Source organism: Nerophis ophidion, linkage group LG08 (genome assembly GCF_033978795.1).
Source record: "Nerophis ophidion isolate RoL-2023_Sa linkage group LG08, RoL_Noph_v1.0, whole genome shotgun sequence".
Lineage (NCBI taxonomy): Eukaryota > Metazoa > Chordata > Actinopteri > Syngnathiformes > Syngnathidae > Nerophis > Nerophis ophidion.
The window spans coordinates 59,198,581-59,213,012 of record NC_084618.1 but is presented as its reverse complement, the minus strand read 5'-3'; the positions used below and the strand labels follow the sequence as shown (position 1 = coordinate 59,213,012).

Sequence of the window (14,432 nt, the reverse complement as noted above, 5' to 3'; positions counted from 1 at the left end):
TGACACACATGTTTGTGGTATCCCCTGTCATTTTTTTGTGCTAAATTACCACAGCATTGGCACCGCATAAAACATTCTGTCGCTACTCGTCCAACGTTTTCTTAAAAAAAAATAAAAAATAAAGTTAAAAAAAACAACTTACTCTACAATTTTGTTTTGGTGTCAGTGAAGGTAAAAATAAAAAAAATGTGACAGTGACAATAGTACTATATAATATAGTGATGTAGTTCTAGCATAGTGATGATAGCTATGTCTGTTCTGACAGCTCAGTACAAATATACATCATACAATAATTTATGTACTTAATTTTAGAGTGGTATATTTAAGTTGTTACATGACAGTTAGTAATGTTTTTTTTTTTTAAAGTTTCTTAATAGCAAAAGTTTACTTCTGATGAAGAATATTATTTGTAAATGTGAATATTAAGTTGAACAAATTGGTACACCAAAACATATTTTCTTAGAATTGACAAGTTTTGTTTATTTGTCCTACTTGTCTTCCTATGCAATTGCCATGTACACTTGCAGTGGGTGTTTATTTTTTTTTAAATATTCACTATATTAATAATGCCTGCAATGTATCTGTTTTACAAAGGACATATGGGGATTTCCCTCTTTTCTGACTTACAAATGTTGTCAGAATGTTTGTTACTTGTGTTACACTATGCCAAAGTGTCAAATCATAAGATTCATGCATTTGGGCGTGAGTTTGCACAAAATTTTGGAGGCCTGAGGCTGTGAATGCTTTTTTTTTTTAACAGTGGGCCATTTGTGAAGTCACAGACTGACAGACATACTTATCTGCAAGACTCCTCCCCTTCTGCTTAGATGAAACTGTTGCCTGCAATCTCCTGTCAGTACGTCTCATTTCATAACCTCCCACCTGCTCTGATGTCTCAAAAATAAATACTTTGTTATTCCACGACATTTTACATGGGATTGTTTTGTCAACATGGGCCAGTATAAAATCGATTAGCCGCTAAATTATGGCAAAGACGCTATGCTATTAAAGTACCAGTAGAATGGAAAAAAATAATTTGCATCTATATTAGCCATTATCATACATATACACACATATATATATATACATACATTATATATATATATATATATATATATATATATATAGGCGTGTCTTAATGAAATTAAACAATGGATGTCCGCTAACTTTTTGCAACTCAACGCCAAAAAAACGGAAATGCTGATTATCGGTCCTGCTAGACACCGAACTCTATTTAATAATACAACTCTAACATTTGACAACCAAACAATTAAACAAGGCGACACGGTAAAGAATCTGGGTATTATCTTCGACCCAACTCTCTCCTTTGAGGCACACATTAAAAGCGTTACTAAAACGGCCTTCTTTCATCTCCGTAATATCGCTAAAATTCGCTCCATTCTGTCCACTAAAGACGCTGAGATCATTATCCATGCGTTTGTTACGTCTCGCCTCGACTACTGTAACGTATTATTTTCGGGTCTCCCCATGTCTAGCATTAAAAGATTACAGTTGGTACAAAATGCGGCTGCTAGACTTTTGACAAGAACAAGAAAGTTTGATCACATTACGCCTGTACTGGCTCACCTGCACTGGCTTCCTGTGCACTTAAGATGTGACTTTAAGGTTTTACTACTTACGTATAAAATACTACACGGTCTAGCTCCATCCTATCTTGCCGATTGTATTGTACCATATGTCCCGGCAAGAAATCTGCGTTCAAAGGACTCCGGCTTGTTAGTGATTCCCAAAGCCCAAAAAAAGTCTGCGGGCTATAGAGCGTTTTCCGTTCGGGCTCCAGTACTCTGGAATGCCCTCCCGGTAACAGTTCGAGATGCCACCTCAGTAGAAGCATTTAAGTCTCACCTTAAAACTCATTTGTATACTGTAGCCTTTAAATAGACTCCCTTTTTAGACCAGTTGATCTGCTGTTTCTTTTCTTTTTCTTCTATGTCCCACTCTCCCCTGTGGAGGGGGTCCGGTCCGATCCGGTGGCCATGTACTGCTTGCCTGTGTATCGGCTGGGGACATCTCTGCGCTGCTGATCCGCCTCGACATCTCTGCGCTGCTGATCCGCCTCCGCTTGGGATGGTTTCCTGCTGGCTCCGCTGTGAACGGGACTCTCGCTGCTGAGTTGGACCCGCTTTGGACTGGACTCTCGCGACTGTGTTGGATCCATTGTGGATTGAACTTTCACAGTATCATGTTAGACCCGCTCGACATCCATTGCTTTCCTCCTCTCTAAGGTTTTCATAATCATTATTGTCACAGACGTCCCACTGGATCATTATTGTCACCGATGTCCCGCTGGGTGTGAGTTTTCCTTGCCCTTATGTGGGCCTACCGAGGATGTCGTGGTGGTTTGTGCAGCCCTTTGAGACACTAGTGATTTAGGGCTATATAAGTAAACATTGATTGATTGATTGATATATACATATATATATGATTGATTGATATATATACATACACACACACATATGTATAATGTATATATACATATGTTTATATATATACACATACATACATACATACATATATAAAAACACCAAAAGGCATTAAGATATGATTAAAATAGTATCACTGTGATTCCTGAGCCATTTTCAAAGATAATGAGCAAGCCAGTCAATCACATAATCGTGACATAGATGTGGGAACCACATATTCCTTCCCCATCAATTACAATGCTAGTTATGCAGACTTTGTGAGAGCAACAATGATTACTTTGGGAAAAACTATGATCCAAAACCTTACATATTTTTGCTTGCAATTGGGAGGATGAGCCACAAGTTTTAAAATCTGTGCGCAAAACAGATCCAGCTTTGGTGGCACACTATGTCAACATGTAGCAGTATTGCCAAGCGCTAAACACAAATACAAACTATGAACATAAGAAAACGGTCGTTTACTGTAAAAAAAAAAATCTGCTATCACTGCAATTGAGGACTGATGGGATGTTCATATCTTCCCTTTCAGATGAAGATTCAATCATAATCCAAGTAATGGTAAATGGTAAATGGGTTGTACTTGTATAGCGCTTTTCAACCCCTTTTTAAGGAGCCCAAAGCGTGGTAATGTTTGACTTCAAGATACATATTTCAGGGATGTGAGCACCCTTTGAAAAAAACAGGGGATGGCTACCATGCAAACCCAGAAAAAACATTTTTAAAATACAGACTCAATTTTTTGCAATAGGGTGCATTTCTACTCTATACCATTAGATTTATTCTCATATACCAACCTCTTTTGTCTGTCTTTTTGACACTTACATATACCACATAATTTTTTGTGTTTTCTAGTATATAATTTAATAAACATAATTATCATTGCAAATGTAAAGTAGAAGTCTATTGCATGCATGCAAAAAACTCAAAAAAACATTTCCTATTTGGTAACTATATCCTGTAGCCACAAACCCTTGTGTAACGTACTTCCGGTGTTGTGTCTTTTGTTTACAATCCATCATGTCAAAAATGTACCTTCTTACTGGCTACTAATAAATACTGTAGAACAGGGGTGTCAAACTCATTTTAGCTCAGGAGCCACATGGAGGAAAATCTACTCCCACTCAGGCCGGACTGATAAAACACTTTAAAGGCCTACTGAAATGACATTTTCTTATTTAAACGGGAATAGCAGGTCCATTCTATGTGTCATACTTGATCATTTCGCGATATTGCCATATTTTTGCTGAAAGGATTTAGTAGAGAACATCGACGATAAAGTTCGCAACTTTTGGTCGCTGATAGAAAAGCCCTGCCTTTACCGGATGTATGTGCGCGTGACGTCACGAGTTGCAGGGCTCCACACATATTCACATTGTTTTTGATGGGAGCCACCAGCAGTAAGAGCAATTCGGACCGAGAAAACGACAATTTCCCCATTAATTTGAGCGAGGATGAAAGATTCGTGAATTAGGATATTGATAGTGAAAACTAGGAAAAAAAAAAAGCAACGGCTCCGTGCGGCGGCAGTGTGAGCGTTTCAGATGTAAATAGAAACATTTACTAGGATAATTCTGTAAAATCCCTTATCTGTTTTTTGTTTTAATAGTGTTTTAGTGAGATTTTAAAGATTGTAAAGACATACTTCGAGGTCGGATGGCTGCGGTGAACACCCAGTGTCTCAGAGAAAAGCCGAGGAGCCAAGCTCACAGCTGCCTTTTAAACAGCTCCTGCAGGACGACGAATAATCCAATGATTTCTCCGGTAAGATATATATCACAATTTCCCCATCCAAAAACATGCTGGTTGACGTAGAGAAAACATGTTCACTTGACCGCTTCGCTTCACAACAAAGAAACACCGGCAATCCACCGCTTTCTAACAACAGCATTGTTCTTTATAGTCTCCATTATTAAATGAACCAATTGCAACAGCAACACAGATGTCCAAAATACTGTGGAATTATGCCATTAAAGCAGACGAATTTTAGCCGTAACTGGTGCTGAGCTAATATTTCCTGACAGTCAGTGACGTCACCTGTACGCGTCATCATTCTGCGACGTTTTCAACAAGAAACTTGCGGGAAATTTAAAATTGCAATTTAGTAAACTAAAAATGCCATATTGGCATGTGTTGCAATGTTAATATTTCATCACTGATATATAAACTATCAGACTGCGTGGTCAGTAGTAGTGGGTTTCAGTAGGCCTTTAAGTTAGTTGAAAATTTTATGGAAAAAATTGGTGCAGTTTCAAAAACCCCATGAAGGACTCAGACTTTGTCTCAGTATTTTTACAAAGCCCTTAAACTTTAAGCACTTCCTGTTCATGTTGGCAGTTCATTGCAAAAGTTACAAAAAACAATCGAGTGTTTCCTAAAACCGCCGCAGTGGTGAAATGCAAATTCTTCCACAACACATTTATCATCATTCAAATATTACAATCATAATATAAACAAAACAGTTATCAAAATAACACCATAATCTAAAACAAGGTAACATAACTACAAACTTAACTAATATGAGAACATGGTAGATTTAAGTTTGAAATAAAATAGAACCAACATGACAAATGTAGAAACACACATTTTAACAAAGGAGTTCTGGGCACTGGCATCGTTTATTTCAACCAATTGCAATGGCAAAAATAATTGTCAAGCTGATTTACATTAAGTCTTTGCATCTTACCGTTTTGGTATTTAATCTTTTGAGTGGATAATCTACAATGAAAGAAGGTATTGTCCGTCAATACCGCGGCCATCTGCCGCCAGCCACAACAGGAGCAGCTGATTGCTTGCACCTGCGCTAATTGGAGTAGCGGCAGCCAATCCAGAGGGCGCTTAAAATCAGCTGACCCGTCATCGTTGTCAAGTTTGACATAAGTTACACTTGAATTGCTATTGCGACATCCAGTGGACACATAAAACAGCAGTCTCTTTCATCTAAAAAAATGAAACTAATTATAATATTTAAAAACCTGATCGTGGGGGCTGCGGGCCGGATTAAACAAGGGCCATACGTTTGACACCACTGTTCTAGAACTGCAACTGGATCGGAACTAACTGTTCGGATTGTAATCATCCAAATATGATTAAAAGCAAAGCAGGCAGCCGTCAACGTTGTGGCTCGGAGACAACAGAGGCAACAACAAGCAAGCTAGCTAGATGGATAGCTAACTAGCGAGCTTTTTTTCGGCGCTCCTAAACGTCTCCCCAACGTACAACTCAAGAGGAACAGCGAGTACCTGCAGCTGCGGTAAGCCTTCAACAAATTTTCTTTAGATCATATTTTTATTGATATTTCATTAAAAAAACAGGGTAGTAATATTGTGACGTGAAAATTAATGTTTAAAAACACGCGTTTTCTCAGGAATCTCACATGCATGATATTTAAACACTGAACATTTTCAAAATATAATTTCTGATAATTTGAGAGGGTGGTGTGTGGAGGGTTTTATTTGCAATTTCAAGGACTTATACATACTCAAAAAGTCGGTAATAAATGTGACTGTGGACTAAAATTTTGCAGAAAATTCCCACTAGGGCGTATTGAATACAGTTTATCTAGAACAGTGTTTTTTAACCTGAGAGCCCGTTGTTGGGCCGTGAGCGCATGGAACCAAAACGCTGCCATTAAGATTTTATATCGGGAATAGATGACATAGCAGAAAAAAGTTGTATTACCACCAAAACAAGCTTTGGCAATAATTTAATTCAAACATTGAAAAAAAACAGGATTTGGGGTGAATATTTCTTTAATCATGATATATTATGTTTTCGATGCCAATATTTATATTTGTGTACACTTCTATTGTGTTTGTGTGTTTCAAAGGTTTTGATGATTTTCCTCGGGCACTGTTCCCCTAGCATTCAAAAAAGCGGTTATTCATCCTCTTCTTAAAAGACCTAACCTCGATCCTGACCTCATGGTAAACTACCGACCGGTGTCTCACCTTCCCTTTATTTAAAAAATCCTCGAAAAAATTGTTGCGGAGCAGTTAAATGAACACTTAGCGTCTAACAATCTATGTGAAACTTTTCAATCCGGTTTCAGGGCAAATCACTCCACGGAGACAGCCCTCGCAAAAATGACTAATGATCTATTGCTAACGATGGATTCTGATGCGTCATCTATGTTGCTGCTCCTCAATCTTAGCGCTGCTTTCGATACTGTCGATCATAATATTTTATTAGAACGTATCAAAACACAAATTGGTATGTCAGACTTAGCCCTGTCTTGGTTTAACTCTTATCTTACTGATACGATGCAGTGTGTCTCCCATAACAGTGTGACCTCGGACTACGTTAAGGTAACGTGTGGAGTTCCCCAGGGTTCGGTCCTTGGCCCTGCACTCTTCAGCATCTACATGCTGCCGCTAGGTGACATCATACGCAAATACGGTGTTAGCTTTCACTGTTATGCTGATGACACCCAACTCTACATGCCCCTAAAGCTGACCAACACGCCGGATTGTAGTCAGCTGGAGGCGTGTCTTAATGAAATTAAACAATGGATGTCCGCTAACTTTTTGCAACTCAACGCCAAAAAAACGGAAATGCTGATTATCGGTCCTGCTAGACACCGAACTCTATTTAATAATACAACTCTAACATTTGACAACCAAACAATTAAACAAGGCGACACGGTAAAGAATCTGGGTATTATCTTCGACCCAACTCTCTCCTTTGAGGCACACATTAAAAGCGTTACTAAAACGGCCTTCTTTCATCTCCGTAATATCGCTAAAATTCGCTCCATTCTGTCCACTAAAGACGCTGAGATCATTATCCATGCGTTTGTTACGTCTCGCCTCGACTACTGTAACGTATTATTTTCGGGTCTCCCCATGTCTAGCATTAAAAGATTACAGTTGGTACAAAATGCGGCTGCTAGACTTTTGACAAGAACAAGAAAGTTTGATCACATTACGCCTGTACTGGCTCACCTGCACTGGCTTCCTGTGCACTTAAGATGTGACTTTAAGGTTTTACTACTTACGTATAAAATACTACACGGTCTAGCTCCATCCTATCTTGCCGATTGTATTGTACCATATGTCCATATGCTTTCCTCCTCTCCAAGGTTCTCATAGTCATCATTGTCACCGACGTCCCACTGGGTCATTATTGTCACCGATGTCCCACTGGGCGTGAGTTTTCCTTGCCCTTATGTGGGCCTTTCGAGGATGTCGTAGTGGTTTGTGCAGCCCTTTGAGACACTAGGGATTTAGGGCAATATAAGTAAACATTGATTGATTGATTGATGTCCCGGCAAGAAATCTGTGTTCAAAGGACTCCGGCTTATTAGTGATTCCCAAAGCCCAAAAAAAGTCTGCGGGCTATAGAGCGTTTTCCGTTCGGGCTCCAGTACTCTGGAATGCCCTCCCGGTAACAGTTCGAGATGCCACCTCAGTAGAAGCATTTAAGTCTCACCTTAAAACTCATTTGTATACTCTAGCCTTTAAATAGACTCCCTTTTTAGACCAGTTGATCTGCTGTTTCTTTTCTTTTTCTTCTATGTCCCACTCTCCCTTGTGGAGGGGGTCCGGTCCGATCCGGTGGCCATGTACTGCTTGCCTGTGTATCGACTGGGGACATCTCTGCGCTGCTGATCCGCCTCCGCTTGGGATGGTTTCCTGCTGGCTCCGCTGTGAACGGGACTCTCGCTGCTGTGTTGGATCCGCTTTGGACTGGACTCTCGCGACTGTGTTGGATCCATTATGGATTGAACTTTCACAGTATCATTTTAGACCCGCTCGACATCCATTGCTTTCCTCCTCTCTAAGGTTTTCATAGTCATCATTGTCACCGACGTCCCACTGGGTCATTATTGTCACCGATGTCCCACTGGGTGTGAGTTTTCCTTGCCCTTATGTGGGCCTACCGAGGATGTCATAGTGGTCTGTGCAGCCCTTTGAGACACTAGTGATTTAGGGCTATATAAGTAAACATTGATTGATTGATTGATTGATTGATATTCACCTTTTTATCACATTCCCTTCTCTTTTTTACGATTTCATTTCTTTTTTTCGGTTTCGCTTCTTTTTTTACGTTTTCAAACTAATGGCAGCGATTTGACGTGGGGGGCGGGTGCCAGTGGGCGGGCCTAAATAGGTTGACTCATGTCTTATTTGATGTCTTATTGTATTGTATTGTCTAGAATTATTTTGTCTTGTATAAACGAATAAACAATGTGCTGAAACTATCGTTGTGATTCATTTTCTGCCTTAACTGCAAATTATACAACATAGGGACAGACGTTCAGCTATCCTAAATGACATTCCACATAAAATTTACATGTACATTTGAAAGTACAACCATTTACAACAGAAATTTAAAATAAATCATCAACTGTTGTATTGTAGAGCTGAGGATTAGTTTACAATTAATTAAAAACATATGCTGGACATTTAGAGAAGACACTTATATTCACAATGACATTAAAACATCTGAGTAGTACTTTGTGATGTTACTGTATATAATTCAACAAGAAAGACAAATTAGGACTCTTGTTTTTTCTGAAACATCTGGATTATCTCAAGCGTGTTTCTAAAGGAACAGCCAACTACAGAACATCATCATAAATGAGCAAAGCTAATGGTTGACTGCCTTATTACATTTTATTTAAAAAAAGTAACTAATAAAACAATCATAATAAAGCCTCCATAAACTGTCTCATAATTAATAAATGGAGAGATTTGCTTTAAAGTCATTTTACTTTTTTTGTAAAGTGTATCATGGTCCCTCCATGTTAAGAATAACAATGGATGAATGCATAATAATAATTAAATATTTCATAAATAACAAAAGATATCCTAACAACCTCTTGGTGTTGAAATCTACTTCATATATAAAACCAATTATGAAAGTAATAAAGTTGACCAGAGTGCTTTACGAATTGGGTAAGTAGTCCAAAATTAATAAAAGTACAGTAGTTTAAAACAACAATATTTCTATCTGCTAAAAGCAACACACAAGATTATTGTTAAAAAAAGAAAAAAAAAGCTTGCTTTATAATTTCATATTTTGAAGTTTTTTTAAACTTGATTTAGACACCCTTGGTCCTATTGTCTTCTTCTAAAGGTGTTTTACCTGCAAGCCCAAGTCTAGTAAAACTGCTTTCGAGTAAACTTGTTGTAAGCCCTGTCCACAGGCACTCCCCCCCACCCCCCACTCCCCATCCACCCACATCAAAGCACTGTTATTATTTTGAAACAGTAAATAAAGAAGCAAAACCGTAAAAAAAGCAAAAGTTTAAAAATAAAAAAACATAAAAACTTTTGAAACACATGACAATAAAAATGCACAAAAATATGAGTATTGCCATTAAAAACATGTTATTATTCAAAAAAATATATATACCAAAAATATATACATACTGTACGAAAGGGCTGTGTATCTTTGGGTGTCCCACAATTCGATTCAATATCGATTCTTGGGGTCGCAATTCGATTATAAATCGATTTTTTCGATACAACGCGATTCTCGATTCAAAAACGATATTTTTCCGATTCAAAACGATTCCATATTCATTCAATACATAGGATTTCAGCAGGATCTACCCCAGTCTGCTGACATGCTAGCAGAGTAGTAGATTTTTTAATAAAAGCTTTTATAATTGTAAAGGACAATGTTTTATCAACTGATTGCAATGATGTAAATTTGTTTTAACTATTAAACGAACTAAAAATATAACTTATTTTATCTTTGGGAAAACTTTGGACACAGTGTGTTGTCAAGCTTATGAGATGCGATGGAATTAAGCCACTGTGACACTATTCTTTTTTTTAAACTTTTATAAATGTCTAATGATAATGTCAATGGGGGATTTTCAATCACTGCTATGCTGAAATTATAACTAATATTGATACTGTTGTTGATAATATTCATTTTTGTTTCACTACTTTTGGTTTGTTCTGTGTCGTGTTTGTGTCTCCTCTCAATTGCTCTGTTTATTGCACTTCTGAGTTTTGTTGGGTCAGGTTTGGTTTTGGAATTGGATTGCATTCTTATGGTATTGCTGTGTATTGTTTTGTTGGATTGATTAAAAAAAAATAAAATAGATTCTTTAAAAATGAGAATCAATTCTAAATCACACGACGTGAGAATCGCGATTCAAATTCGAATGGATTTTTTCCCACACCCCTACTATACGAGCACCCCCCAAAAAATATCAGTTCTCAGCTGTGGCCCAATACTGAGAATTGTAATACACTACTCAAACACTTGTGGCAGCATTGACTATCTCAAACAAAAAGAAGTACGGCGCTAAAGTCATAGAGAAGTTAAACAAGCGCAAAAATTATGACAAAAGTAGTGATGCTGTATTTTCATTTGCACTACTATTGTATTGACCGTTTATTTAAGAAACATATATATTATTTTATTTTATTTAGTAAGGATGTATTTGAATCTCTTGTTTTGCAGTATATTTGATTAGTACCTATTTTTTTCATCAGCCTGACATACAGTTTGATAATAATCTTTGTGATTAACACATGGTTTCATTTCATCGGAAATGCACTACATTTAAACTGTAGGTGTAGGCCAAAGTAAACCAAATCAGATTTTTGGGAAATCATTTTTTCCAGCTGACTGTTTAGTTTACAAGTAAAATATGATCTTTATCAGACTACAGTATGCATGCTCACAAGCCCCAATGTGGCCTTGAATTCACTTGCATTTGCAGTTCAAAAAGTGAAACGAAGGAAGTTTACCTGATTCTGTAAATGAACAAGGAAATCGCTACTACCAAAGAAAATATGGACGCCACAGATCAGTGTGTTAGTGGGTTTGTGCCGTGGCTGTTGTGTCGAGGAAGTAGGCAGATGATGAAAACAACTCTCAGGAGGAGGAAGAAGAGAATTGCAAATTGTAATACCGCACACACAAATAACTAAGCTGGACCAAAGATGACGTAGAATTCGCTAACAGGCCGCATTGCAGTTTAGAATGCAATCATATTTGAAAAGATCAGATCCCAAACAGATTCAGACAACCTCTCGATGTGGCCCAGATCTGATGCGAAAATATCCCTTTTGAAGCATTTTGGAGCGATTAGACACTTGAGGTCAAAAAAATCATTTTTGGAGTACAGTGAAAATGGAGTCCTTAATGTGTTAAATGTAGGTTAGAATCATCATAGGTCCACTTCACTATCTAACATAAAATGTTAAGCTGACCAAAGTGTTTGCTTGCAATCAAGAAGTATTATAGTAGTCATCTTCAGCATTTTCTGCTTCCACAGACGTCAAATTAAATAGATCTTTTTTCAAGGTGTGGCGGCTTTTATTTTGCCGTGGCGAGAAGCCATGATCGATTATATGAATATGTGTTTGTGGCCTCTAATAGGGTTTAATTTTAAAAGTTGTTTTTCCAAATTGAACCATCCATATGTCACAAGTCATTTAAAATATAAACAGTCTGTATCTAAATTGGCTTGAACATGGAGTCTTTATGATCATGTGCCGCCACCCCCAGCGGTTGTGGCCCTAAACAATGGCATGGAGTGTTTTATTGCAGGAACCTTCTCAGGCTGTACGTACGGTACAATTTACATGTTAAAATAAGGTCAGTTTGGAAAAAGCTGCAAATTGTCCTTTGAAATAAAAATAACTGAGGAAAAAAAACACTCACAACTTTACCAAAATAAAAGAGATACAAAAGATGACAAAAATACACAATTTGAATGTGAATAAAACTGACAGCAGCGGTACAATTTAAATCAATTTTCCCCCCTGTGGTTCTCCCGGTAAGATCAAATATATATTGCCTGGCAAGCAAAAACTCTATGACACATCCTTCTATCAGCCATAAAAAAAACAAATATTATAACTTCGTGTCCAGCAGCTAGACGTACCTTCTCCAGCCTTTCAAAGTACTCCCTGAGGAAGGCCATAGGCCTTTCGGGCCTGGAGGTGCACAGCTGGACAATACAGTCCTTCAGCAGCTGTTGGATGTTGTGTTTTTGCACATACTGCTCACACTCCCTCAGGCTTCGCTCCTCTTCACTGCTCGTGCTTCCAGAAGCCATGACGACAACCGCAACTTGTTCTATGACCTCTAAGCCTGGGTGCGGGACAGAGCCAAGAGGAAAAGTTATGGAATGAAAACGAGCAATATGCTGGGGCTACTGGATAACAGGAATGTGAGAGAAATAGAGGCAGAGTGCAAAGGCAAATAGATACTCTCTGTTTGACTGAATGTAGTCCTATGATGCCTGACCACAACATTTTTCATCAAGTTTGAAATAAAAAAAAACAACTAGCCCACTGTGAAAGCATTTCATACACAAGGCCTTATTTTACCTTGATCACACAAATATGAGGTAATCAACCCTACTTTATTAAAGTAAAATGTGTGATGCTAAAACTCCTACAAGAAGTTTAAAAATAAATAGAATGGTGCTTCTCATAAAAACTGGCACGGATCACTTGATTAACATCTGTGTAGTAAGTTATCTTCATATTCTCATGTATTACTCAAATGGTGGTTGGCCTTTCTGAAACAGGAAGGCCTTTTGAATGCGTTTAACTGAGGAAACCACAAACTATCCTACATCAAGTTATCACTTAACACACAAGCCAGCACAGAATAAATGCAGACAAGCTCAGCTATTAATTTAAGAAAATACATTGTCTTAGGGACCTTAGATGCAGAACTAAGGTGCTACACCAGTGGTTCTCAAATGGGGGTACGCGTACTCCTGAGGGTACTTGAAGGTATGCCAAGGGGTACGTGAGGTTTTTTTTACAAATATTCTAAAAATAGCAACAATTCAAAAATTCTTTACAAATATATTTATTGAATAATACTTCAACAAAATATGAATGTAAGTTCATATACTGTGTAAAGAATTGCAACAATGCAATATTCAGTGTTGACAGCTAGATTTTTTGTGGACATGTTCCATAAATGTTGATGTTAAAGATTTCTTATTTTGTGAAGAAATGTTTAGAATGAAGTTGATGAATCCAGATTGATCTCTATTACAATCCCCAAAGAGGGCACTCTAACTTGATGATTACTTCTGTGTGTAGAGATCTTTATTGATAATTGAATCACTTGTTTATTTTTCAACACGTTTTTAGTTACTTTTATATCTGTTTTTCCAAATAGTTCAAGAAAGACTACTACAAATGAGCAATATTTTGCACTGTTATACAATTTAATAAATCAGAAACTGATGACATAGTGCTGTATTTGACTTCTTTATCTCTTTTTTTCCAACCAAAAATGCTTTGCTCTGATTAGGGGGTAATTGAATTAAAAACATGTTCACGGGGGGTACATCACTGAAAAAAGGTTGAGAACCATTGTGCTACACCAATAGTTTTTTTTATTGTCAACTGCACCATCAAATGAAGCTGTCATTTATATGAGATAAATCATCAGGATTCTCGATGACCTTGCTAAACAATGGGTTATTGTATGTGTTTTGTAAAGAAAGATTCATGCCCACAAATGAAATATGCCTTACATATTTACATCAAGCTATCACTGAGTACAGTGTGTAATAGCGTCTAGGTCAGGGGGGGCTAAAAGGGAGGCTAGCAATAGCAACTAACAATGAGCAGACTACGTGACAAACATTACATACAATACACTAAAAAAACAAATACCACCGATATAACAGCTCTACTTGTCTGGCCAGTGTAAATGCCGAGCTAAAAGAGTGCAGTATGGTGTTTAGCCTGCTAGCTCCGTGCAAAGGCAAAGCCCTCTTGCAGCGACGCCATCTTGGGTTCTATCATAAACAAACGCGAACCAGCGAAAACAAATGTCACCTATCCCGAGGTCATGCGTGCGTTCAAGTAAAAGGCTAGGAATACTCACTAGATACAGAAAAATCCTACCGAGCCCTTCGACGGTGACTCGGGACGCTCGGTATTTGTCGAAGAGTACCGTTACCAGATTCTGCTCCCTTCGATCTTTTTTTCCCGAGCCCTGGACCGCTGCCCCACCGGATACTGCTGAGAGCCAATCAGCAGCCTT

At 37.9% G+C, this 14,432-nt stretch overlaps 1 protein-coding gene across 1 annotated transcript in view; it reads right to left on the bottom strand.

Moving 5' to 3' along the window:
- The window catches only part of LOC133558057 (cAMP-dependent protein kinase type I-alpha regulatory subunit), a 26,267-nt gene extending 11,835 nt beyond the window's left edge, over positions 1–14,432 (bottom strand). The window contains exons 1-2 of the mRNA XM_061909130.1: positions 14,274–14,432; positions 12,298–12,506 (exon numbers count right to left, since the gene is read on the bottom strand). Of these exons, the coding sequence (XP_061765114.1) occupies positions 12,298–12,471 (174 nt within the window). The 5' untranslated portion in view covers positions 12,472–12,506; positions 14,274–14,432. The remainder of the gene's footprint in view (positions 1–12,297; positions 12,507–14,273) is intronic.